This window comes from Trachemys scripta, chromosome 24, assembly GCF_013100865.1.
Source record: "Trachemys scripta elegans isolate TJP31775 chromosome 24, CAS_Tse_1.0, whole genome shotgun sequence".
Lineage (NCBI taxonomy): Eukaryota > Metazoa > Chordata > Testudines > Emydidae > Trachemys > Trachemys scripta.
The window spans coordinates 4,928,699-4,955,701 of NC_048321.1; the positions used below are offsets into that span (position 1 = coordinate 4,928,699).

General features: G+C 54.2%; 1 protein-coding gene across 7 annotated transcripts; it reads right to left on the reverse strand.

The window, feature by feature from the left end:
- Window positions 1-878: 878 nt before the first annotated feature.
- USF1 (upstream transcription factor 1) lies at window positions 879-27,003 on the reverse strand. 7 transcript variants are annotated; one of them, XM_034756401.1, is made up of 11 exons: window positions 26,866-26,989; window positions 12,058-12,146; window positions 11,359-11,408; window positions 10,558-10,676; window positions 8,922-9,023; window positions 7,398-7,590; window positions 6,539-6,626; window positions 6,147-6,205; window positions 4,450-4,544; window positions 2,529-2,657; window positions 879-2,090 (listed from the first exon to the last, which is right to left on the reverse strand). In XM_034756401.1, the coding sequence occupies exons 2-11, from the start codon at window positions 12,063-12,065 to the stop codon at window positions 2,001-2,003; spliced, it is 933 nt and encodes a 310-aa protein (XP_034612292.1). In that variant the 5' UTR covers window positions 12,066-12,146; window positions 26,866-26,989; the 3' UTR covers window positions 879-2,000. The 7 variants fall into 7 exon arrangements, with proteins under 7 accessions (XP_034612292.1, XP_034612288.1, XP_034612289.1 ...); XM_034756397.1 differs by having other exon boundaries at window positions 7,392-7,590; XM_034756398.1 differs by having other exon boundaries at window positions 2,001-2,090; window positions 7,392-7,590; window positions 26,983-27,003.

Here is a 27,003-nt window from a genome sequence, read left to right on the forward strand (position 1 = left end):
GATGGGAGCAGCGACCTCACCAGCAAAGGCTATCTTGCCTGGCCCATGGGTCAGTGCCCTGGTCCCGGCTCAGCCCCCCAGCACCTCCTGCTGCTGAGGGGCCCTGTGGCCAGTCACGAATGCCCCCAGGCCTGGCGAGCTAGGGAAGGGGACGGGCTGGAGCCAGTGTGGCCAGAGCTGTTTGGGTTCGGAGCATCCCCTGTCTCGGGCTCGTGGCTATTCATGGGAAAAGGCTGGAGAGGCTCAGGTGATTCGGGGACATTCGGCCAGGGCCATCTGGGCAGGGGAGGGGATAGTCGTGGGCCCCTTTGAGGGGTCTCAAGCTGGGCCCCTTACATCACACGTCATTTCTGAAGATCTTACCCTGAGCACCCCCACCGCAGCCCCCATGCTTGGGCCCTAGGCAGGGGACAGGAAACATGAAACCACAGAGGAAGGAAAAGGGAAGCGTCTGCTCATGGGGCAAGGGAGAGAACAGAGGCAGTTGGGGAAGGGCAGGGGATCCCCAACATTCAGGGGGTAATCGCCTCTGTGAAGCCAGGATGTTCTTTATCTCGGCCCCCACCCCACAGGGATGAGCCAGGACCAGACACTGGCTACTGCTGCATCCTCGGCTCCCACCCGGCTCCCACGCAGAAGCTCTCCCAGAGGGGGAAAGTCAGGTCCTACATGGGGATCCTCCTGGGGAAAGTTCTGGGGCCTGTGCACTGCAGATCAGTGATCGAAGTGGCCCTACAGGTGAGCTGGCCCTGTGCTTCAGTAGCCCAGCCCCGGGGGCTGGAGGGGGTAGCAGCAGGGGTCCTGCCCCCTCTCCCGCCCACCCCTTCCAGAGCTGGATTGGGGGGTCCCTGCCAGTGAAATAAAAGCAGCACCACATGGAAAAACAAATCACTATTTTTATTTATTCTGCTTTTTAAATTCAGAGAATTAAAAAAAGTCAGAGACCAGCAGAACCAGGCAGTGCCAGCCATGGGAGGGGATGGGGGGGGGCAGGGGCTGCCCCCGGTACAACGTCATCCGCCTCCCCCACAGCGAAAGGATCAGTGGCTCAGCTGACAGCACCTGCAGGGAAGGCCAGCCGGAGACAGGCTAACGCACTCCAGGCACAGCCGGGGAACAGCAGTGTTTCCCCAATGCTGGTAGCTGCCCTCCCTGGCACATGCTCGAACAGCCCAGGCTGGGGGTGGTGAGGGCACCAGGGAGGAACGGCTCAAGGCAGCACATGGGTGGGGGCGGGTGCCGGAGCCGGCTCCGGGAGAAGTGACCGGCTCCCTGTAGGAGCAGGGGGGGAGATGAGCCGGGCTGGGGAGAGGAAAGTGTCAAGGCAAGGGGTGAAACGGGACAGAGTGTGTGTGTCTGCTCAGCCGGCGGTGACGAGGACGTGACAGCACGCGGGAGAGAGGATACGCGTGGGCGGGTGCGTGGGGCTGATGGGTGGACGTGCTACTGGGCAGGCCTGAGATTGTGTGCACATGCGCGGGAGAGCTACCAAGGGGAGACGTAGCTGTGGGCGAACACAAGCATGCGTGGCATCGTGACTGGGCACAGAGGCCCACGCGCGCGCCCTGCCTGGCTGCCCACAAGCGGGGGCCATGCCGGGAGCAGAACACCAGTTCGTTCCACCACAGCAAGAAAAATACTTTTTAAAGAGACAGCGTCAGCTTCTTTATTCAAACCAGCTCCGCCGGGGAGGGGGGCAGCAGGCCGAGTCTCTGGCCCAGGCTGGGTGGGAGCTCTAGGGGGAGGCAGGGCAGGCGGAGGCTCTGGGTCAGGCTCGGGGGAGCTCTGAGGGGAGGCCCGAGCGCTGGGTTCAGCCCCAGGACGCCGACGCTGCTGCTTTCGGGTCTGTACAGCAAGAGCGAGGCGCTGCAGTTCAGGAACATCGGCAGGCGAGAACGGTCTCCTGCGGGCAGTCGTGACTGGGGGGGTCCCTCCTCGCCTTGTGCCTTGGCAGACCCCGAGGCCGGGGGTTCAGCCGCTCCCCCCACACCCCTCGCCAGTCAGTGGGTGTCGTTCTTGATGATGATCTCCACCCCGTGCTGACGCAGCTGCGCCCGCAGAATCAGGTTCTTGTTCTTGAGATCTTCCACCTGGAAGGGGGAGAGGGCGTCAGGCTGGGGACCTGCCCTGGCCCTGCCCTAGCCAGAGGTGGGTGCTGCCTCCTCCTTGGCTAGAAGCTCCTTCCCCAACCCATCCCCTTCAGCTGTCCCGGGCACACGGGGTACAGGAACAGTGCTGGGCTGGCTAGCCTGGCACAGCCCCTTCCTCTGCCCAACGACAGGATAGGCTCTGCCTGACGCTGGGCTGAAGGCGGAGCCCAGTCCCTGGGGCCCATTCAAGTCCTGGTAGCTGCCAGGCAAGGAGGCCAATGAGCAGCAGAGTCACCCGACCCCTAGCCATGGCACACCAGGCAGGTGGCCGCTGCTCCCAGCCCCCCTCCAGCTGGGCTGGATTGACTCTGGTGGCCGAACGGGGACGGCTGCCCAGGCACCAGGGCCAGCTGGCCCCCAGCAGCACCCCATACTCACCTGCTGCCGCAAGACGTCATTGTCCATCTGCAGCTGGTCGAGGCCCTGCAGCTCCTCGGAAAGGCGGTGGTTGCTCTGCCGCAGCTCCTGGATGTAGTCACAGGCTTTGGAGAGGATCCCTCCCTTACTCTGCAGAACAGAGACACGGCTGGGAAGGGACGGGGGCCAGAGCAGCAGGACATCGCCACTGGGGCTGGCTGGGAACCATCAGCCTCGGCCCGTGCTAAGCTGGGGTTTCCTTACCCCTTTCACCAGTGCAAGGCCCTGTGTGGAGGCTCCCGTTCCCAATCAGCAACGGGTTTAAACCAAACTGAAATAAGCGTTCACACTGGAGCTAAAGCAGCACAAGTCTGGGTGCACACACGGCCTCAGACAGCTCCTCGCTGCACCTGCCCCTTGCCAGCCCCAGTGGCCAGGAGCCCAGCTCCTAGTGACAATCACCCCAGCCAGGGATTTGCTTCGGCCCGAACTTGGGAACAGACGTCTCCACAAGTCCTGAGCACGCAGGAAGGGGGCTGCACTCGAGCATGACCATGGCCATGCTAGGCTGTGGGCTGGCAGGGGACAGGGCTGCACAGAAACATTTGCCCCCCAGCTACAGTTAGGTTGTAAATTGGTTTCATCAGAGCAACGCAGCCCCATGTGGATGCAATGAATATGATTTAACCCCCACCCCGAGCAAGCTAGTGCTGCTAGGAATCAAGTGACACCAGACGGACGTGAGCCAGGCTGGAATGAATCCTGGGTCCAGGCAGGGATCTGCACCTGTTGAGGTCAGTTAGCTTCCCAGCCCTTAGTTAATCTGCTGCAGCGGGTGCATAGGCCGGGCTGGATTCATTGATCCAGATTCCCTGTCACCTGGTCCCTTGTGCAGCCATTTACACCAGTGCAAAGTGAGTGTTGCACACAAGGGGCAAGGGCCCGTCCCTACAGGGGGAGGCGCTGAGTGCAGAGCTACGCACCGGCTTCGGCGCACTTTGTGAGCACTTAAACTAGTGCCTTGAGCGCACAAACCACCACCTGGGAACGAGGCGCGGTGGGGGTGGGGCGATGCTATGGGAGGGACACGAAATGGTCTTGCCAGGTAGCCCAGAGCCCAGCACTGCGGGGGGGAGGGGAGTTACTTCCATACACTAGGACCCAGAATCCTCCTCCCTCCGTCATTCCAGAGCCACCTGGGGCTTAGAGCAATTCTCCTCGCTCTTCAGCTGGGCGGCTCTCTCCCGCTCGCCCTTTCGCCCAGCATGAACATCGCCCTCTACAAAGCGCTGCCCAGCCGTCAGCGAACACCGCTGGGCATGGAGCTTCCTGCCCTGGTGCAGCCAGGGAGAGTGAGGCAGAGACGCTGTGGCCCTGGGCAAGGAAACGCGGCTGCCGACTTCAGGGCCAAGAGTCAGTTGCTGCTTTTTACCCTCTTGCTAATGCTGCACAGCCAGCCTGGGGAAGGGGGAGGGAGCTGGAGGAGTCGGGGGAAGTGATCCCCTCTCTGACAGCCCACCAGGGCCAGCCTGGCCACGGGGGAGGGAGCTGGAGGAGTCGGGGGAAGTGATCCCCTCTCTGACAGCCCATCAGGGCCAGCCTGGCCATAGGGGAGGGAGCTGGAGGGATTGGGGTGGGGGTGACCCCCTCCCTGTCAGCCCAGCAGAGGCAGCCTGGGGAAGGGGGAGGGAGTTGGAGGGGTTTCTGCTGACAGCAGTGAAACAGTGACCGTGATCTTTACAGCTGATATCATTAGGGTTCAGTGTTGACATCCCTAAGGGATGAAGAGGGCAGTTGACGGACCTGGCACCAGCAGTTCCCACCTGGTTCTAGAGAGAGGGGCTGAATTCAACACTGGAGTAGGGAAATGCAGCCAATGCAGTTTGGCCCCCTTATGCCGGACTCTGGACCGTGACCAGTTCTTCCAGGGGGGCTCGCTTACCTGCCCTGACTTGGTGTTCTCCATGGAGCAGTCTGGGATGATCTTGGAGAGCTGCACAATCCAGTTGTTGATCTTGTCCCTGCGGCGGCGCTCCACTGCGGTAGGGAAAGAGGGGATGGAATTTCAGGAAGGTTCCCAAGCTTACGGCAACCCCAGCCCCAGGGCCTCTGGGACTGCAGACAGCTACCCTCACCTCAGCCCAAGTTTCCCTAGAGAGAGCGGTGCTCTGAGAGCTGAACACCCCCTCCTTGACAGATGTCTCTACACCCACCCTGGCCATGGCTGGAGGCAGGATCCTGGGAGGAGAGAGAAAACGGGAATGGGAGTATGGCGGAGAAGAGGATCTGGCAGGGGTTGGATTGCAGAGGGGAAGGGTGGAGAAGGTAGGATGCAGGCTGGAGATGGGACCCCGGGCTCATTGGGGTGACACTGCTAATTAGGCTCATTAGGACAAAGAGCCCAATGGGTGGGGCAGGAGTGATTAATCCTTTCCCTTGCCGGGATGCTTCCATGTCTGGTGCAGTGGGAACAAAGCCCCCTGTCTAAGGGGCAGGCACAGCCGCTTTGTCGTGCTGGGAGAACACTGTCATTGGAAACCCGGAGCTGAGGTTAAGCTTAAGGACCCAACCCTTTGACAAACAGGCAACGCACAGGCCAGGCACCCAAATCACCTTAACTCTGCCCCCTAAGCCTGGGGGAGGAACCTGAGGCACCATATCTGTCTAGAAGAGTGGTTCTCAACCCATTTACCATATGCGGTCCACAATTTGTTATGTGGGCTGCATCCAATACTATCTGGGTGGCCCTGAGGATGTCACATGGGCCGCAGCTGTGTGCTGATTGGCCGCAGGTTGAGAACCACTGGTCTAGAACATGCCACTTCCCTGAACGCAGACATTCGAGTCCTTTACTGGGATCGCAAGCTCTGCCCTTCGTACAGCCTTACGCTGTGCGCAGAGAGCCGGGGAGAGCCTGATGAGGCCTGAAGGTCCCCAGCCCCTGCTCTTCACTAGAATGCCCTGTGCTGCCGGTTACACTGAGAGCTGGGCACGTGCACATTCGAGCCCCCTGGGCCCACCTCGGGCAGGAAGGCCCTGCCCTGGGAAGGGAAGCCAGTGCGACAGCAAAGAGCCTTCTTATTACCCACAAGGGCAGCAGCTCATCCAGACGTCCTCCGAAAGGCCTTATGCCGAACGATGCTAGGGATGGGACGAGGACAGAAGCGTGGCCACATTTAAGATGCCTACAGCTGTAGCCTGAGCGTCTTCAAACCCTTGCTCCCAAAGTACCATCTTACAGGGAGCCTGCAGAGGTGGGGAACATACAGGGTTTTCAGGGTCAGCCCTAGCTAGGAGGGGAACTACGAAGGGATGGCTGGAGGCAGAGTTAAGGCCTGTTTGGGTGCCCTACCTGTGCACTTCCAGATTTTCAAAGGACTGAGTTGGTTTTAAGTTTAAGCTTCTTAGCCACGGATTTCCTGGGCTGATAACTACAGTGCTCCCACTGATATGCGCTTTCCATCTTAACAGAGCTTTTCCATCTGGGTGGGAACAGATCAAGAGTTAACCAAGGGAAATTGCTCCCTACATCTACCTCTGAAGGCAAGATTCCCCTTGGTCTAAAGCTACTGTCAATGGAGGACGCTCTTGCTTCTCCCCGCCCCAAGCCTCCCCACCGCCCAGGGCCCCTGCCCCTACCTTCATTGTGTTGTGCTCGGCGTTTCTCATCCCGGGTCGTCCGAGGAGCTTCGGACTTCCTGAAAAGCAAACAACCCCACCAGACAGTGTAACGCAGACACTCCGCACTAAACAACGAGCCCCATGGCACATCTCAAAGCGCTTCACTCAGGGTACAGGCAACATCAGCCCTGTTTTACAGGGAGGGAAACTGAGCCAGCAAGCCAGTGGGACAGCCAGGAACAGAACTGGGAAATCCCGACTCCCAGCCCCACAGCTGCTCCCCATAGCAGTGGATCAGAACAAAGATTCCCAACTCTCCCCACAAGTGGGAGACATAAGAAAGAAGGCTACTAGGGAAGGAGGAGGAAAGCGGGGTTAGAAGCCGCGCATGGGGCTGGACAAACACTCACGGAGAGTAGGGGTGATTCCTGGGCGCGATAGATCTCTGAGCTCCGCCCTGCAGAACTTCCTGGGGTGACATCATCACAAAGAACTGCCCTGAACAATTGGAAACACAAGAGACGGGATCACAAGGGGAACGTTCCCACAAGATAAGCGAGAAAGCCGTACGCGTGGGGCGAGGGAGCACCGCTGACCCATCTCTGGGGTGACCGCACTGGCTTCATGCGCTGCCAGCGTATCTGGACACAGGAGGGAAATGCATCTGCAGCAGCTGCTCTGGATGCAACAAACAGGGTTTGTTTAGGTGACGCTCAGTTTGTGGCCTGGTTTTGGGAGGTACCAAGCAGCCACAACTCCCAGAAGTCAGTGGGAGGCAGCAATCCTCAGTACCTCTGAGGCTACGGATTTGTAAGGGGCAGGATTTAGGAACAAGAGGGGACGAACGGAGCCAAATCAAATCAGCGTTGAGGTGTCTTCTCTGAATGTAAACCTCCCCATTGCTAGGAACGGCTTTGGGAAAAAGCAGAGAGTGAAACCGAGAAGCAGCAAAAGGCAAACGGACCAGTTTAGAATCAACCTCCCAGCACAAAGCAAGCGAAACCCCACTGGCGCAGAGCGACCCCGCTCTGATGTGCTCTGTGCTGGCGTAAACAGGAGGAGGCCCCTGCTCTCCAAGGCAGCCTCCAGGCTGGGCAGCCCTGCAAGGCACACCAGGGAAGCCCATCGGCGTGGGAGCAGCAGAAGGCTGCACCGCCAGCGTCGAGGACTCCACAGCTAACCCCGTCGCAGCACGCTGCACAAGTCACAGGAGACAGGCCCCGAGAACGCAGGCTGGGTGTCCCAGCCCCCAAGTCATCCAACCTGTACCAGTGGGTGTGGCCTGCCCCAGGAGGGCCTCTGAGTTCTGGGTGGTCACCACCGCGGTGGCCGTGGTCCCCGCACCGGCGGAGGTGCTGGTGTCTGCCACGGCTGTTGTGGGGAAGTACGTGTAGTGGGTCTCCGTGGCTGTGGCTTCTGTTTCAACAGCATCTTCGCTGGTAAATGCACCCTGGATAACAGCCTAGAGCAGAGAGGGGCAAAGGAAAGCAAGATCTAGAGCAGAGGTTCCCAAACTGTAGGGAGTGGGTCCCCAGGGGCAGGACGGGGTTATCAGGGAGGCGCAGGACCCAATGGGGCCACACTGCAGGGCTGGTGTATGGAGGGGGCGCTGTCTGGCAGGGGAAGCAGGCTTGGCTCTGTGTGGGTGGTCTCAGCTGTCAGGTCAGGCTCCCTGCCTGCCTCACTCCCACACTGCCACAGCCCCCAACAGGCAGTTCCCTTCCTCTGTCAGCGAGGCCGGTGGGGACTCTGAGTGGGCAGCAGAAGGCTGCACCCCAGGAGTACTGACCCCCGAGCCAGACACAACCTCCTCCCGACCCCAGCCCTTCAGCACAGCACCAGGCACAGAGCCCTGCATGCTGCCCCTGCCGACAGAGCTCCCCCATCCCTCCTCCACTGTGGCCGCAGAGCACAGAGCCCCGTGTGCTGCCCCTGATGACACAGCCTCTTCCCCCTAGTCCAAGAGCTTCCCCCCACCCAACCCCTAGACAAGGGACGTGAACAGGGTCGTGCTGAAGGGCTGAGGTCCAGGGCGGAGCAGTTCCCACTGGGTGCAGCTTACAACTTCCTCTCCTGAGCCCAGCCCTTCAGCACGACCCCATCCGCTTCTCCTGCGCAGTGAGGGAGCGAGATGGGCAGGAAACTGGGTCCTGGCAGCTGAGACCCCCCGGACTGCTGCAGGAGCGGGCAGCTGTGGGGGTGGTGCACAAGGGACGTGAATTTCCAAAGAGGGAAATTCAGGAACAAACCATTGGGCACCTCTGGTGTAGAGCGACCCCTCCCCCAGATCCCGTTTCGCACAGCTCAGTGGAGGGACTGCCCTGCGGACCGCAGTCATCTATGCGCTCACAGAACGGCCAGGGCCGGTGTCCAGCCCCCAAGGGCTCCTCCTGCCCTGGAGGGATTCCTGCTGGAAGGGAGAGTTTGGCCTGGATGGCCCAATCGGTGCCACAAAGAACTGGGCCGAGAGCCACAAACGGGATCGTGACCACCCCCAGGAGAATGACTTGGGGTAACATAACCTGGGCCAGACTGGAGCTGGGAGCTGAGGGGTGAAAGGCTCCACGTCCCATGCCCTACCCCCCAAACCATCCCAGCCCCCAACACTGGTTAGCCATCTACTACCAGGAGCTCTGGCCTGAACGCGGCGTTACCAAGGCCTTGGATAGACGTGACGAGCCCTGAGTGAGCTGCAGTACAGGACTCGGTGCATTGGCACCTCCCCAGCCTGCCAGACACCTGCAACGCCACCTCCTCCTGTCGCCACAGCGGCTCCTTCTCAGCGCCACTCACCTGGGTCATGGACTGTGCTGCAGGATAGCCGCTGATGGCGCCGGTGCCCTCTGTCTGCCCATCCAGCTGCCCCTCCGCCACCTGTATCACCCTATACATCACCTAGGGGAGAAAGCCAAAGGCTGTTCATGCCCTGGGTCTCATTGTCCGGGATGGAAAAAAGCCAGCCCTAGGACCTCCCCCATCTCCACTCCGCCCTGCAGCGAGACGGACAAGGGAGCAGGGCGAAGGGAAAGCCCTGATTGGCACATGTGCGCGCACACCTGCCCGAACGCGCCCCGGTCACCCTGGCTGATCTCTAACGTGTGCATGAGGCTTCGCTACGAACACGCGAGCAGCCACCTACTGTGGAACCCGTCCACTGGCCTCACAAACCCTCCTGCCCCGGGGTCTCGTGTCCCTCCGTAAGGCAATGGGAACGGAGAGCAAGGACGGCAGGCTGGGGCCGAGGGCTAAAGCCCCAGCGCCCTGCAGTGGCATTACAGCACTTAACCAGAATACACCCCCTGCCCATAGGGACGGTCCCTACTCGATCCCACTGCTACCCAGCCCGAGTCCCTGCCAATACACTCCATGCCCAATGCCAATCTGGCCATCAGTCTACCCCGGTGCTTGACCCAGCAACTCCAGTGCCACGCAAGGCTGCTCACGGCCCAACGGTTCTCTGTGCTTTCATCAAAGTAAGTGCCCAGCGTCGCAGGTGGGGGGAGAAGCCTAGATGCCACTAACCCAGCGTGGGCAGCTGTCCCCAGTCTCAGCTTGGGACGGGGTTTGTTTCTACGCCTGGCCATGAACCAGTTGGTGGTCACCTCGTTTGCACAGATCATTACCCAGGTCGCCCTAGCCCCGTAGTGGGTGCCTGTAGACTGCAGCCAGACTCCCTAGTGACCTCAGGCAGGGCCTCAGACTTCCTTACAGTGCCAACCAGGTCTGGCCAGGGAGACTGTATCACACACACCTGCCCTCCCATTCATGGCCATGCAGAGCTCCTCCCCGTCCCTAACACCCGGGGCAATGCGCGACATGGCAGGGTGTATCATGCTTTTTTATCTGCCTTTCATGCAGAAGTGGGGGGCGCTCCCAGCTCCTGACAACGCCCAGAGGAACGGCAGAGGCTCAGCACAGAGCACCAGACCATGGACATTTCGCTTTTCTGGAGCTCTGCATTGTAGCCCTCGCTGCTCCTCCTTTTCCCCTGCCCATGCGTCTGTCGCTTGGTCCTCTCGTCCCACCCCCAACTGCATTGGTGGTTACCCAAGCGCCTCGGATATCCCAGAATCAGGAGACCCAATTCCCCCCACTTGGTGCACCGTCCCTCCTAGAGGCGCAGCAATCTGGCCCAGCACAGATGCAAACGAGGGGCCTGGCCTAGCTGGACTGGACACTAGGTTCTTGTGCACTTGGGTTTGCTCACAGAGCTGCAAGCCTTCCGCACTGGCTGGCATATACCAGCATACGGCCAAGGAGTAAACACGCGGATCACAGGGGTTGTGTTTCATTTCTTCATCCTGCACCCCTCCGGCAGGGCGTTGCCAGGTCTAGGAAGAGTCACCCCCACCCAGCCTGAGGGTGTCTCCCCCCAGGAGATAAAGAGACTGCAGACAGCTGCTGCTGCAGGGAGGCCGTGCAGGCGTACCTGAGTCCCGCCATTCTCTGTGCGAAAGACATACTTGATGTTGGGGTCGGAGAAAGTGGCCGCCGACTGGATGCTGGCAATGGCAACGCTGGTGGGATCTTCGCCTGTCGCCACTGCACCTTCAGGAAAGAAAACAGGGGCGCACATGACAGGGAAGAAATCATCAGGCAGCAGCCACGGAAGGTTCCCCAGCCCCCACCCCCAATGCCCTGTCCTGGCCAGCCAGTTCCCAGCTTCTATGACAGGTCCTGAGCTGCTGAGACCAACAGCTGAGCAAGATACAAGCAGGACCATCCGTTTCTCTGGAGATCAAGAGTGAGCAGCATTCCTGCTAACAATTCTGGAAGGATATTAAACCTCATGCTTCAGGACTTAAGCCAGTCTCTAACAGAGACCTAATGTGGGGGGCAGATTATCCCACCTCTGCTACAGCCTGGTTCTTACATCTGAAGCAGCTGGTACTGGTCTCTGTCACAGACCAAGCTGGCACTCCTAGGGGACTGATGCTATCACAGCTGGAACCCAATTCCACCAGGACCTGCAACCTCCCCTCCCCAGCCATCTGAAATCAATTCACAAAGCCTGCCAGACAGCCGTCAGATGGCAGAGAGATCCCGGCACCTCCAACGCGGGTTGCATTGGAAACGGTGACACAGCACCGCCAGTTCCCTGGGAACCCCACCCTGGGCCTCGGCAGTGAGAACAACAGTGCCGAATCGTGGCATTTTCCTAGGCAGAGCTTTTGCTGCAGAATGCCATGGGGAAGGTCTCCCAAGGCTGGGAATGGAGGTCGCCCCTCACCTTCCTGGATCTGCACAGTGCCCTCTTCAGTCTCAGCCGCTTTCTGCTGTCTGCAAAGGGAACAAGCCACCAGTGAGGCCAGAACACAACAAGAAGCACAACAAGGCTCCCGCAGCGGTGGCTGGTGACATGGGGTCAGTATCACAGGTGCTTTGAAAAGTGGAGCCCCAAGTGGAACATGATTAGCCAGAGGGGGAATCGACTTGGGGAAGAAGTCAATGACCATCTTTTCTGTTCCACATCTGGGTTGACTACAGTGAAAGTTACTTTTTTTTACTGCTTGTGTTTTTACATCAAAAATTCAGGTCTCGTCTACCCAGAAGACTTTCTTGGGTATGTCTACACTGCAATCAGGAGGCGTGACTGCAGCATGTGTAGGCATAACCACGCTAGCTCGCTAAAAACAGCACTGGAGCTGGGCGGCTAGTGGCTACGTTGTTATCTGTAGCCAGTTTGCTCGATTCAAGCTAACTCAGGTATGTCTACACATGCTGTCCGGATTGCAATGCAGGCATACCCTCAGAGAGAGCTCATCAACTGAGTCAACAGAGTGAAAGTTGAGCCACTGAGAGGGGAAGGGATTTGTAGACCACGTGTTCGCAGCTCTGTAGTTGCTAACGCTTATTTCATGTCAGTGGCAGAGTAACATTTGGACAACCACATATTGGTTAAAGATGCATCTGTCTCTCTGGTACTTACCCCTTCATCTCTTTGCTCTGTTATGCATCAGAAGGGCAGGTCTCAGAGTCTCCCTGTGCCTCTCACTTCACAGCCTTGTTTTCCAAACCCTGAGGGAAGGAGGAACACAGATTCTCAAAGGCAGGAGCCACACGCTGAGGACTGACACCCCACACTCCTCCTCCAGTCAAGAGCCTCTAACTGCCTAGCAATCTCTCCTCTTGGGTGCCCCACACAGAACTGATCGCCTTTCCTTCTTAGCCTTCTCGCTGCCTCCTCTGAGCGGAGATATCGAACAATCCTTCCACCTCTCAGCCTCACAAGCTAGCGCCGTTTTAGACTCTTATCTCCTTCTCCTCACCTATCTTGTCCGGCATCCTGTATAACTCCGGCCAGAGAACATCACACGGCACTTCCTGCACCCAGCCCAGTATCTTGGTTTTGCTTAGAAAGACATCCAGTCTTGACTTTGGCCTGGTCTACATGGGGGGGGGGAGGGAGAGGGGGGAATCGATCTAAGTTACGCAACTTCAGCTATGTGAATAACATAGCTGAAGTCGACGCACTTAGATCTACTCACCGCGGTGTCTTCACTGCGGTGAGTCGACTGCTGCTGCTCCCCCGTCAACTCCACCTGCACCTCTCCCTCCGGTACCGGAGTCAACAGGAGAGCGCTCGGCGGTCGATTTATTGCATCTAGACTAGACACGATAAATCGACCCCCGCTGGATCGATCGCTGCCCATCAATCCTGCGGGTAATGTAGACAAGCGCTTTCAGATGATGGAGAACCCATCACATCCCCGGGACGTTGTTCCAAAGGCTACTTCCCTTCACTGGTGAAAACATGCACCTTATTTCTAGTCTGAATGGGTCTAGCTTCAACTTCCAGCCATTGGCACCTGGTTCTGCCTTTGCCTGCTTGATCCAAGAGCTTTCCACTCTCAGGTCTCTTCTCCCTGCGTAGATACATATAGACCAGTGGTTCCCAAACATTTTCATGCCACAGCCCCCTTTGGGACCACCTCTAGCAATGAGATCTCCAGGCTGGGCCCAGGGGTAGACAGTGAGCCCACCAGCCTACCAGGGGTGCCCCCCAGAAGTTTCTCTCATAATACACTGATGGGGGAGACAGGAAGGAGGCTAAGTCCTAACCCCAGGAGGGGGGAGATCCTAAGGGGGGTTGGGTGCTGGAGTGGCTAGCTGGGCTGAAAGAGGCATTGGGGGGTTTGGGAGAGTAGGGAAAGGGACTTGTTGGGGTCAGGGGGAAAAGCTCAGGCCAGGCTCAGGGAGAGGCACCGATACCAGGTGCAGGCGGTGCTGAGGTGGGTGGAGGGTGCATACTCGTGCCGCAGACGGCTGCTCAGCCTGCCCCAGTATCAGAGGCGCCTGCCTGGCCTAGACAGTGCCAGGTACCAGTAGCTGCTGGGGGAGAAGGAACAGGGGATCCGTGTATTGTCCCTGTCACATGGTGCTGATTCTCCTGCCCCATGCAGGAACACTGGGATGGGTCCCCCCTGCCAGGGGATCTCACCAACATGACCTCGAGGAGTTACCCATTGAGCCTCCCCAAGGGTATTGGTGCCTCTCCCCAAGCCCGGCCAATAAAATGGTACCCACCACGCGTGATATGTGTACGGCTATGGGCACCACACAACACCATGAGGGTCTGGCACACCCACCCCTCCGTAGATTTTCAGTGTCTGACCACCCCCCTCTGGTATCCTTTGGGTCACAGCCCACAGTTTGGGATCCCCTGAGAGACTAATCAAGTAGCCACTCAGCCTTCTCTTTGATCATCTGAATAGATGGAGCTGCTTAACTCTCACTCTAAAAGCAGGTTTGCCAGGCCTTGGATCATTCTTGTAACTCATTTCCGACCCCACATCAATTTTCAACCTCTAGGTCTGGTCTCCACACTTTTAAAAGAACCCACTATTCCTGAAATAGTCACACTAATGCCATAGACAAAGTTACCACCACCTGCCCAATCCTCCCCAACGTTCCCCTGCACGTTAGCTCTCGTTGCCATGCATCATGGTGGAAGCTCATGTTCCTTGGTTTCCATCAGGGTCCTTAGGTCCTTTTCAGTGCCTCTGCTTTCCAGAACACAGCCCCTAAACGTAGGTAAGTGTGACCTGCGTTCTTTGTTCCTAGATGTAGGATCTTCCATTTGCACTCAGTTTACCAATCAATCCACATGGCTCTGTGTACGTGACATGTCATCGATTGCCACTCCATCAACGTGTATGCCACCTGCAAACTTTATCAGCAAGGATTTTATATTTCCTTCTAGAGCGTCGACAAAAAGAATAAGCTGGGCTGGGCTAAGACCCAATCCTGCAGGGTGCCGCTAGAAACCAGCCTCAGCTGATGATAATTCCCCATTAACAAGTACATGTTGAGATCTGTCAGTTACACACTTTCACCCCCTTTACCATGCGCTACTTTTATCTTGTATGAAGCTCAATACCAAATGATGTATGTCCAGTGCTCCGTGGTAAAACCATCTCCTCCTCCTGCCTCCTCGAATCCCATTTAATGACTTTTAATGTGTCAGCCATCCCCCTTCTCCAGTTGGTGGCCTGCACCCTCTCACCCTCCATACACCTCCACCCATTTCCTCCTGCTCCTTCTCCTCTTCTTGGTTTTGCACCTTCTGTTCTGCCCCATTGCTTAGGATAGCTTTCCCTCTGCCATGACTCCTTCCTGCTCACACCATCCCAGACCCAAAGTACTCTTCCTGCCAGAGACAGGACCCTGTTCTGTGCTCTGAGCAGCACCACAGACAATTAGAGCTATCTAGTAACAAGGTTCCTGCTACACCTGAAGGAGACACCTTTGGGGGCCCAGATCCAGTACCAGGTTTACCATGGCGCCAGTGGTGCCGGGCCCAGAGTCGGAAGGGGCCCCAGCCAGCCCGATCCCCAAGAAAGCTGCCTCTGGCCCCGCCCTGCCTCTTCCCCAAAGCCCCCGCCTCTTCCCACCCCTTCCCCGCCTCTTTCCCACCCCTGCTCCGCCCCTGCCCTGCCCCCACTCCAGCCCTTCTGCTGAGGACTGCAGCAGAGGTCGGGCACCTGGGTGGCGGTAAGTGGAGGAGCAACCCGGCCCCAGCCCCCTCTGCGCTGCCGGCTCCCAGCTGCGCCACCGGTGAGCGCTGGGGGGCGGTTCCCCCCTTCCCCCCAGTCCCAAGGTTGGGAGCCAGGGGAGCAGAGCGGGCTAGGGCCAGGTCACTCCACTTCCCGCCACCCCGTGAGTGCGGGAACGACCCGCCCTGCAATCACTGGGCGACAGGAAGTGGAGCAACACAGCCCCAGCACGCTCTGCCGGCTCATGCTGGGGGGTGGTTCTCCCCTGTCCCACAAGCCTGGGGAGGAGATGGAGCGGTGGGGAAGGGGCATGGGATGGGGAAGAGAAGGCGATAGGGGAAGCGGGGGCCTAGCATACAGATCCCCTTGGCAGCAGCTGGGGCTTCCCTGTTAAACAGGCCCATCAAGCCCTCACCCTGACAAGCCCCACCTCCCCTGCATCTGTACCACCCCAATGAGCCCCCCCAGACACCCTCCCCACTGAGCCCCTACCACCTACACCTGGACCCCACCCAAATGAACCCCACCTCCCCTGCACCCAGACTCCCTCCCCCGCCCCCCCAGTGAGCTCCAACCACTTTCACTTGGTCCCCCCTGCAGACTCCCATTGCCCCTGCACCTGGCACCTCCCTGTGCATCCAGATCCCCCACTGAGCTGCCTGCACCCAGACCCCCCCCCACAGAACCCTCCTACCCCCATCTGGATACCCTCACACTAAGTTCCTCTGCATTTGGATCTCGCTGCCAGGCTGAGTCTCCCTGCCCACATGTGGTGAGCCTGGCACAAAAGGGGCAGGGCCCCAGGGTGTTTTTGTGGCAGGCACAGCCCTTGTGCTGTGTCAGGGTCAGGTTCAGCCTCACTGCTGAGTCCCTGTCCCAGGAGGGTGGGGGAGGCTGCAGGGTGTTCTCCCACTTCAGTGGCCTGTGCTCCCCACTGCCATGCTGGAGCTTCCACATTTATTTATTGTAAAAAATAAAATTGCAGAATTTTAAAATATTATGCACAGAATTTGATGGAGAATTCCCTCCGGAATATGGGGTGCTGTACAGCTGTGATGGTGGGACTGTGAAGGGGGTGCTGGACAGTCGGGGATCTGTGGGTGGGGGACCTGGGCAGGGGGTATGGTGTGCAGGATGCTGTGCAGTTGTGGAGGGAGGTTAGCAGGAGGGGTCCCTGGGCAGTGGGTGCTGGGCATAGGGATCTGTGGGGGAAGTCTCTGGGTGAGGGGGTGCTGGGCATAAGGGCAGGGGGGCAGCTTGGAAGGGGCACGTTGGCAGTGCAGGGCTGGGCGGACCAATGTGCGTCTAGCAGTTTGGGTTTGTAAACAGTGCCCTTGTGCTGGGCCGAGCGGGGCCACTCCCTCTGTGCCTCATTGCCCCCAACTGGCCCCTCGCTCTGCAGACCGCCCTCCATCACAGGCCCTATTTCCCCAATGGGGGCCCACAAATATGTTTGGCACCGGGCCCACAAAAAGCTAATCTGGCCGTGCCCAGATTATTAGCGGTAACCCCCCATCACCTGCCTTACTTATATCTTATCCCCATCACTCACTGTTCAACCAAGGATCTTCAAGTGCCTTAGAGACAAAATTTTGTCTCCCTGCACCGCACAAAAGCAGCAGTTCCACTCTCTGCTACAGCTGCCTTCTCTTCTCACACCCGCCACCAACCCCCCAATCGATCCAGGATCCTCCTCCTTGTTTTTAACACCCTCTGTGGACTTGTTCCACCTCACTTCCTGGACCATGTCTCTCCACTGCTGAGCTGACTCGGGCCTCCTCTGCCACCAGGAGCGAGAGTGCCTTCTCCTCTGCAGCATCTGTCTCTCCCCACCTCGCTGACTCCTCAGCTTGTTTCAAATCTCAGCGGAGGCTTCCAAAGCTGCCTCAGGGATTTGGGTGGCCCTTAGTCCCCACTAAAATTAACAGCACAACTTTGTCCCCTTTATGTCCCCCTCTGCTATCTTTTTATGCGACTCTAATTAGACAGAACCTGCTTCTACTGCACTCGGGGTAGAGGCCCTCCGGGGATCAGGCAGCAGAATAAAAGCCCCAGTTTGTTTCAGCACATACTGATTCTGGGATAGCCAAATCTCGGCTTGAAGTGAACTGAAGGAACACCATAAGGAGAGCTCACTGCATGTAGCTGCGAGAATACAGTTTGGATGAACACACAAATACACCTCGCCTCCCTACAGCCTTCACCTCGACATGCTAACACACACAGATGCTACAAACTGCCTTGTCTTCACTAGGAAGCTACCACAAGTCAGGAACACATCTTATTTCCAACTGAAGACTTGCCCCAAGTGCCCTGCTCTGAGCACTAGAGAATAGTGCCTCCTTTTACAGTCTGCTCTCAACTCTGCAGGCTCCCTGTCTCCACAGAGAAACTGGAGCAGTAACTCAAGTGTCCCCTCTGCTCCTCATCCACCCCGCCAGCCGTCTCTTTAGAGCTCTGTTTCTCTTCTCCTCCTAGTCAAGTGTTTTGGTTGGCAGCTGCCTGGCCTGCTGTTTATTTTAGGCTTCTTGCTTCCATGTTGCATAACAGGGATCACCCCTGCTCAGTGTACTCTGCACATGAATCATCCATTAACATGCCACTAAGCAGGGAAATGATTGATTTTACCCTCCAGCTGGCAGAGTCCGGAGTCTCACGGTTTGTTGTAAGGGCTGTTGAGTTCCCAGCCTTGGAGAGAGGATTTTAATATGGGGGGCGGGGGAAGCTAGTTTTTGGACAGTGCTGGGGAAGGGAGATGAACTGACTCTCTGGATACCGAACCCCTCTGGTTTAGCTGTAGGAAGGTGACAGCATGGACGGCAGTTGTTCGAGCTTCCTCTCCAAGGCCCTAGCCTAGAAGAACCTGCTCTAGTTGATTAAAGAGGGGCCATCTCCAGGACCCCATTCTTTGCTTGGCTCTTCAGCTGAGATAGCCAACAGGGGGCCGATAACATCAAATAGGGGGCCACGTCTGCGACGAGGACATGAGTTCCACTAAAAAACAGGCTGAGACTCGGCATCTCCGTCAGCAGAGGCGCAGGATTGACTGGTGGCTAGAGCACCAGCCTAGGATGTGGAAGAACTGGGTTTAAGTCCCTGCTCTGCCACAGACTTGCTGTGTGACCTTAGGAAAATCCCTTAGCTGATCTTTGCCTCAGTTTCCCATTGGTACAACAGGAATAATAGCCCTGCCCTGCCTCACCGGGGGATTGGGAGGATAAATTGTGAGGTGCCCAGATACTAGAGTAATGGGGGCCAGATATGTCCCTTAGATAGAGGATGTGTCACACAGTCATTAGATGGAAAGGACTTAAGAGGGTAAAGATTGATTTAGCTTAAGTGGGCAAGGGGTCGATGCACGCTAAAAATCAATCTAATCAAATAAAGAGCGTCCACCCAGAATTCTGTACCAGTTAACTACATCAATTCAAAACCAAGTACCAGGTGAAACCCTCCCACTTCGTGTTTAGTCCCTATTGTTGCGAGGTCAGAGTTTATCCCAACACCCTGAGCCAGCTTAGCGTCTTGAAGACAAGGATCAATTTGGCCCCTTATATTATTGCTGCCCTTACTGCAAGCAGCAAATGCCAGTTCCAGGATTGTAACAAAAAAACAGACAAAGAAATGTCCCTAAACATCTCAAATAAGATCACCACAATGGGAATGCTCACCCCAGCATGTAGATCGGGGGTCGGCAACCTTTCGGAAGTGGAGTGCCGAGTCTTCATTTATTCACTCTAATTTAAGGTTTCGCGTTCCAATAACACATTTTAAGGTTTTTAGAAGGTCTCTTTCTATAAGTCTATAATATATAACTAAACTATTGTATGTAAAGTAAATAAGGTTTTTAAAATGTTTAAGAAGCTTCATTTAAAATTAAATTAAAATGCAGAGCCCCCCGGACCGGTGCCCCCCGGGCAGTGTGAGTGCCGCTGAAAATCAGCTCGCGTGCCGTGCATGCCATAGGTTGCCTACCCCTGATGTAGATGCTCACTCTGGGTTTACACTGTTCAACTGGCAGGGGACAGAGACAGGCCATAGTTTTGCCCCAAACTGAGGTACTGTGAAGGATTTGGAGCTGCCCTGTGATAACTTATGAATACTGTATGTTGGCCTGGTTATTGGGGTGTTTACATGACTTTGGGCTGGTCTACATTGGGAATTTACATTGGCATAGCTACGTCTCTCAGGAGTGTGAAAAATCCACAGACCCTGAAAGATGTAGGCCTGGTCTACACTGCCTGGTTAGATCGACATAAGCTGCCTTGCATCATCCTAGCTATGGAAGTGGCTTCACTTCAATGTGGCTCCTGCTGATGTAAATGCCTCTCTATGCCAATTTAGTAACACCATGTCCCCAAGCAGCGTAGAGTCACGGTCGATGTGCCAACACAGTGTCAGTGTAGACATTGGATTGCTTACATCGACTGGTACTAGCTTTCAGGAGCCATTTCACAATGCCCTACACTGACAGTCCACTCAATACAAGCGCTCCTGGTTAGGACACACGCTGCTGACACAAGAAGTGAAGTATGCACACACACAAGTGATCTAAAAACAGTGGTGGCTCAATGCTGATGTAAATTAGGTTGACATAACTTTGTAGTGTAGTCATATCTGTACTATGATGATCTAACCACTGGTGTATGGTGCACTAGGCCGATGGAAGAATTCTTCTGTTGACCTAGCTATCGCCTCTTGGAGAGGTGGTTTAACTAGGCCTGGTCCACACTAACCCCCGACTTCGAACTAAGGTACGCAAATTCAGCTACGTTAATAATGTAGCTGAATTCGAAGTACCTTAGTTCGAACTTACCGCGGGTCCAGACGTGGCAGGCAGGCTTCCCCGTCGATGCCGCGTACTCCTCTTAACGAGCTGGAGTACCGGCGTCGACAGCGAGCACTTCCGGGATCGATCCCAGAAGATCAATTGCTTACTGTCGGACCCGGAGGTAAGTGTAGACCTACCCCTAGAGAGATGGGAGAATGCCTCTTGTCATTGTAGAGGGCACTGAAGTGCTGCAGTTGTGCTACCTTAGCATTTTAAATGTTGAGATAGCCTTATCTTGCTGGCCTTAAAGATAAAACACCAAATATCATGAGACGCGATCAAGAGTTGGCAACACTGCTAGGAGGTCAGAGTAGATGACCTAGTGGTTCCTTATGACCTTAAATGACATGAAATGTTTCCATGAAACATTTATATTAATCCCCTGAAAACATTTCACCCCACTATATCAATATGCCCCTGGGATGCTGGCAAGCCAAACCTTGAAAATGCAGTTAACTAGAATTAGAAATGAAACTGACTAGTTCAAATGCATTGTCCAAGCTGGGTGGGTAAGTTAACTACAAGCAAAAGGGAATGGAACGGTAATACTGCATTTTAAAAGTTCCACTTTAATAATCTAAGGTGTTATCAGTGAGAAGTTTGCAGATAGAGGCAAAAGGCAGCATCCCTTTAAGGAAAGGATCTAACAAAACCACTGGCTTGTCCTATTTTTATGGTCTCTCTCTCTCTGGTGATATTTTGGAATGATCTTTCACAGCTGGAAGAAGGAAGTATGAGCAAGCTAACGACAGCAACTGACAACAAGCTTTTTTCTTTAGCCAACTCACTGAACAGGAAATAAATGACCATTAAAGTGAAAAGCTGGGGCATATTTTGTAAATAGACATTTTACTGAAGAAGAGGATGCTCCTGCAGTGTTAACCCCTATTTCTCTAATGCTATTGCAACAATTTAAGGAATAGACCCAGAAAAGAGACTGTTGGCAGCATGCAGAACTTTGTTTGAACTCTCAGGGTACGTCTACACTACCCGCCGGATCGGCGCGTAGCGATCGATCTATCGGGATCGATTTTATCGCGTCTACACTACACGCGATAAATCGATCCCCAATCGCTTTCCCGTTAACTGCTGAACTCCAGCTTGGCGAGAGGCGGAAGCAAAGTTGATGGGGGAGTGGCAGCCGTTGATCCCGCGCCGCGAGAACACTGTAAGTGATTCTAAGTCGATCTAAGATACGCAACTTCAGCTATGAGAATAACGTAGCTGAAGTCCACGCATCTTAGATCGATCCCCCTCCTCCCCCCGTGTAGACCAGGCCTCAGAGATCCCTGATGAAAGGAGCCTCCCAGATCTCTAGCTGCAAGACATCCTTGCTGTATATGGATTCCTGCTGAACATGGATTCCTTCCAGCTCTTACACCCATAATAAAGACAAGGCTTGAAAAAAAGGTACCAGTCATCTACTAGCCCGAGAAAACCTACTAGGCCAGAGTCCAACATAAGAGAGGGGGTGGCACTGGCAAGATCCATGCGAGATACCTGTGGAGGGGTCCGACACTTCTACCTACCAGACAACAGATAGGCCTGGGAGCGGGGCTGAACTCCGTGCTAGGCATTATAGGCCCAGCTTTCGTTCAGAGAATGTTCCTAGCTCTCACAGACACAGGAGAAGATTGAAAACCTGACCAAAGCGTAAGTGGTGCCTGCCAGAATCCGAAGACACCCTGGAATAAGAGCCAAGAGGGGTGAACTGCCCCATTCATCTTAAAGGCAAAACCTGTTGACGTCATAGAGAAAGGCAGAGCCCCATGCGAAGTGTACTTGGGTCCCAGACTGGGCAGCAGACAAAGTCAGGACTCCAGCGTTCAAATGCCAGTTCTGCTATTCATTGGCTGTGTGACCTTGGGCCAATTATTACATAAGAACGGTCAGACTGGGTCAGACCAAAGGTCCATCTAGCCCAGTATCCTGTCTTCCAACAGTGGCCAATGCCAGGTGCCCCAGAGAGATTGAACAGAGCAGTAATCACCAAGTGATCCATCCCCTGTCACCCATTCCCAGCTTCTGGCAAACAGAGGCTAGGGACACCATCCCTGCCCATCTTGGACCTATCCTCCATGAACTTATCTAGTTCTTTTTTTAACCCTGTTATAGTCTTGGCCTTCACAATATCCTCTGGCCTCAGTTTTCCTATCTGTAAAACGGGGATGATTGCACTCACAGCTGTAAAGCCCCTGGGGATTTATGAATGAAAAGCTCGGTATAAATGAAACACTAAGTGTGCTACCAGCTTTCATGCTGGCTCCAGCTAGGACCAGAGTGTGTGATATATTTGCAGTCTAGCTTTCCAGAGGAAACAGAAGGAAGGTGCTCTTTTCTCCCCTCCTCCTGCCCCCAAGATTCATGACTATGTGGGGTAGCAGCAGCAGGAGGAGAAGGTAGCTCTAGCCCTACCTGCAAGAGGATGGCGGTCTCTGTACAGTACCCCTACCCAGCATCTCTTCGGAGTCCCCCTTTCCTGTACGCCTGCTCTAGTGCTACTTCCACGCATAACTTTTCCAAGCGGCAGATGTGACAACTCTTGTCTGCGGCTACCACGGGGCTCTGCCCAGCTGCATGAAGAGTGACCAGTCTCATTCATTTTGCTCCAATCCTGCTTGGGCAAGCTACAAGCGGCAACAAGGACAATCTGCAAACTCAGGCCAACGCAAGTGCTGAGGGTCCCATTTGAATGATTTCCTCTGCAGCCAAGACCAAAATCATTCAAAAAATTAAACATAACAAAATCATGAGCTAGAGAATTCTACAGAGGTTGATGCCTTAGCCTCTCTCACCACCCTGCTCTCCAGGGAAAGCTGCCAACTCACCACCAGCAAGCAGACTTTGCCAAGCCCCAGATACAGATTTTAAAATACCCACTGTATCATTATCATTTATTGTTTGTAGCACCACATTTTAATAAGCTGAGGCGTTATGAGTAGGAAGTTTGCAGTCAGAGGTTAATAAATGGTTTGGTAACTAGACAGTATCATTTAAGGAAGAGACCAATCTATCAAACAATTGATTAACCCCTCGAATAAAGACTCCGCAATCATCTGCAGAAGATCCAACTCTCACAGCCGTATTCGCTCTGCAGAGTAACAGGAGTGAAAACTCAATGGGTGTGATCTTTTTTAGATTCACTTTTCCATCTTCCCTTTCTCCTGCCGAAAAAAACCCCCAACATTTTAAAAATAATCTTTACCTCCCAAGGGTATTTTGTTATTTACATTTTTTAAACAAAGTTGAAGTTACAGAGTCAACTTCAAGGATCACACAGAAACAGGAGTTTATCACCAAAATCACTTCAGACGTGGAAAAAAAATCTTAAACTCAAACTTCTGACCCCTCACCTTCTGTTTCCTTCAATCATCTCTCCCCACTTGGACACTGGATGCCAGTTTCACTTTCGCATTCTTGATAGTGCAAGGCTTGGGTTTCAAACAGGGCAGGGGAACGTCTATTTACCTTTGAACAACTGTTTGCACTAGACCTTTTTTCAAAACACTTGAAGCATTTCTATTGGGCACAGGCTTGTTTGAGGTTTTTTTTTTTAAGTTATGGGCCAAGTTTAACATAGCAGCTGATTTTGTTTCAAGAGCAACAACTTAAATGTATGCAGAAGCTAATCTTACCACAATATCTATGTGCTAACAGCAGAAAGTTCCTCGGCAGAGGTCTGTGAATGCTCTTGCTAAATAAAAACAGCACAGCCAGTGGGGAACTCACTTTTGTGCACCTTGCACAAACACACAAGACTGATTTATTTTTAATGTATCAACAAGCAGCACATGATTAGGCCCTGATACTGCAAGCAGACCCCTTACATCCAGGAGAAGCCACAATGCCCACTGTAAGAGTCCACCCACACCGGGCAGATTGCAGGATCAGGGCCTTAGATATTTGGAAGACTTTCCACTAGTGCTAGTACAAGGATATTTTAATGAGCATCTTGTTGATTCGGGGAAAGTCCATAGAGAGATTTGTTTGTAAAGCTCTCAAGTTTAGGAGCGTGCCTAGAACAGTTAAGCATTACTCACCTCTCCAGTCTAGAGCTACTGCTAAAATCACCACCAGCAATCTGCTGCTGTCAACACCTACCCCTACTTCACTGGATTCTCTCACCTGAGTCAAGTTCCACATCCTCACATTTAACACTTAACCGGAGCCTGACACTGGCTATATCTCTGCTCTTCCCCTGCCTCTGCATTTTCTCTCACCTGCTCCCTTTGTCACCTTGGAGACAGACCTGTCCTCGCTTACAGACAACCCCCCAACCTAAAGCAAATACTCACCAGCAACCACACATCACTGAACAAAACCACTGACCCAGGAACCTATCCTTGTAACAAAGCCCGATGCCAACTCTGTCCACATATCTATTCAAGTGACATCATCATAGGACCTAATCACATCAGCCATACCATCAGGGGCTTGTTCACCTGCACATCTACCAATGTGATATATGCCATCATGTGCCAGCAATGCCCCTCTGCCATGTACATTGGCCAAACCGGACAGTCTGTACGCAAAAGAATTAATGGACACAAATCTGACATCAGGAATCATAATAGTCAAAAACCAGTGGGAGAACACTTTAACCTGTCTGGCCATTCAATGTCAGACCTGCAGGTGGCTATCTTACAACAGAAAAACTTCAAAAACAGACTCCAAGGAAAGACTGCTGAGCTGGAATTGATATGCAAACTAGATACGATCAATTCAGGATTGAATAAGGACTGGGAATGGCTGAGCCATTACAAACATTGAATCTATCTCCCCTTGTAAGTATTCTCACACTTCCTATCAAACTGTCTGTACTGGGCTATCTTGATTATCACTTCAAAAGTTTTTTTCTCTTACTTAATTGGCCTCTCAGAGTTGGTAAGACAACTCCCACCTGTTCATGCTCTCAGTATGTGTGTATATATATATCTCCTCAATATATGTTTCACTCTATATGCATCCAAAGAAGTGGGCTGTAGCCCACGAAAGCTTATGCTCTAATAAATTTGTTAGTCTCTAAGGTGCCACAAGTACTCCTGTTCTTTTTTTGGCTTCACATAGTTTCCATACCACTCCCTGTGCTCAGACCAGTCATACATGCAAAGCACCTCACCTCTCCACCTTCAAACCCAATTCCTGTGCAAAGCCTTCCAGTGCTGGTATCTTCACCACAATATCACTGCACAAAATGGCCTGAAACTGTCAACCTGTGCATTGTATTTGCCTGGTCTACTAACAAAATTGCACTAAAGGTTTTTTTTTTTTTTTTTTTAAACTGATTTAGTTAAACTGGAGCAAAACTCTGCATAGACATTTTAAATTTGATTTAAACCTGGTTTATGTTGTTTAGCTTGTGTCAGTAAGTTTACATGCACAAACTACACAGATATATTGGTTTAAAATTGGTTATAAGCATTAAATGAGGGATTTACATCAGTTTAGCTTTACTCAAACTTCATTTAAAAAATGATTTAACTAGTGCAACTTCTGCAAAAGATTATAAGGCCTTGTTTACACACGGAACCCACATCAGTTTAGAGGCCAATTTCAGTTAAAACAGTGCAAATCCTTTCGTGGACACTTCTATCACTTTAAAACTGGCTGCATGGTTTAGCTCACACCTGGCTGTTTCCTGAGGGAAGCTAAACCAATATAAGCCAGGTTTAAATCACTTTAAGAGCATCTATACAGGGTTTTGCGTCAAATTTAAAAATCACACCTTTAGTTAAACCAGTGTTACTTTGTGTTTAGACCAGCTGTAAGCGCTTTGTCTGTTTTGTGTTTGCAGCAATCTAAACATTAGACCAGAAAAGTAAACTGTATGTGAGGCCCACATAAAAGGGAACAATAAATCAAGCACAATCATAACAGATCGCCCCTGTGCAAACCTGGATGTCATGGCTGCAAGACAGCGCAAGCAGCACCCTGTGTATTCTCTGCACGCACACGCACCATCTCACCACAAAGACTCAGCACAGAAACGCAAACAGTTCTATTCCCCCAGCAGGGGTGGTGGTGCGATATGAGATGATAACAAAAGCCTTTATTATTGTGCGGGGAGGAAACAGGCGGCTAAGCAGCTCCTGATAAGATGTGGCTGATGAATGACTGATGATTACAGAGAAAGGAGGGTTCAGGTTCATCAGGTTAGTGTAAACAGGGGCACTCAGAGGAGGGGATGGACCAATCACACCTGGCAGGGGAGGAGAGAAGAGGTTTGCTGTCTGACATGCACCAGACAGATTCCCCAATAAAATCTTCCCTCCAACACATGCAGAAACCCAGCCAAGGGACAGAGACCAGGGGGGGATGAGGCCAAGCCAGTAACAATAAGGCAGTGAGCTATGTCGATTGCTGGCGATGATACACTGGTTTTACTAGTACGGTCCCTGCTTCTCGCATTTGCTTCTAGTCTATCCAGGGTCTTACACCCTGTTCATCACCGCAGCATCTGTTGTTGCGATGCCCAGAGCACTTCAGAGCAGGGAGTGGGCTTGCAGAGCGCCCGGCAGTGAGGGGGCAGGGGACCACCCCGATAATCCAGAAGAGAACTAAGGGGGCCCCCACGGCCTCTCACAAAAGGGGGCAGTCAGGGGGGCTACAGCACACTTGGGGCAAAGGGGGCAACATGCCCTAGCCAGGTGACAGGGGGCTGCACCCCCCAGCCCCGAGGAGTCCCCAGCTCACCACACTCCCAGGTGCAGCCAGCACCGCCCCGAGACCCGAGGATGGGAGGGAGCAAAACCAAGCCAGCCCCTCCCCCAACCTAAGTCCACCCCCGGCCCGGCCTGTACCCCCACCCTAGGGCCACCCCCAGTCTGGGCACCTCCCAGCCAGCCAGCTGGGCACAGGGGCCGAACTGCGTCAGCAACATTTAGCGCCTCCCCCCCCACGGCCCCATTACCTGTTTTTTCCCTTTATCCCTCTTGCGCTCTCACCCCCTTTTCTCTCCATGGAGATTTGCACATGCGCACTCGCCCAACGCCCCCTCCCCCCGCACCGCCGCTGCTGCCGCCATTACCGTGCAGGGCGGAAACAGGGC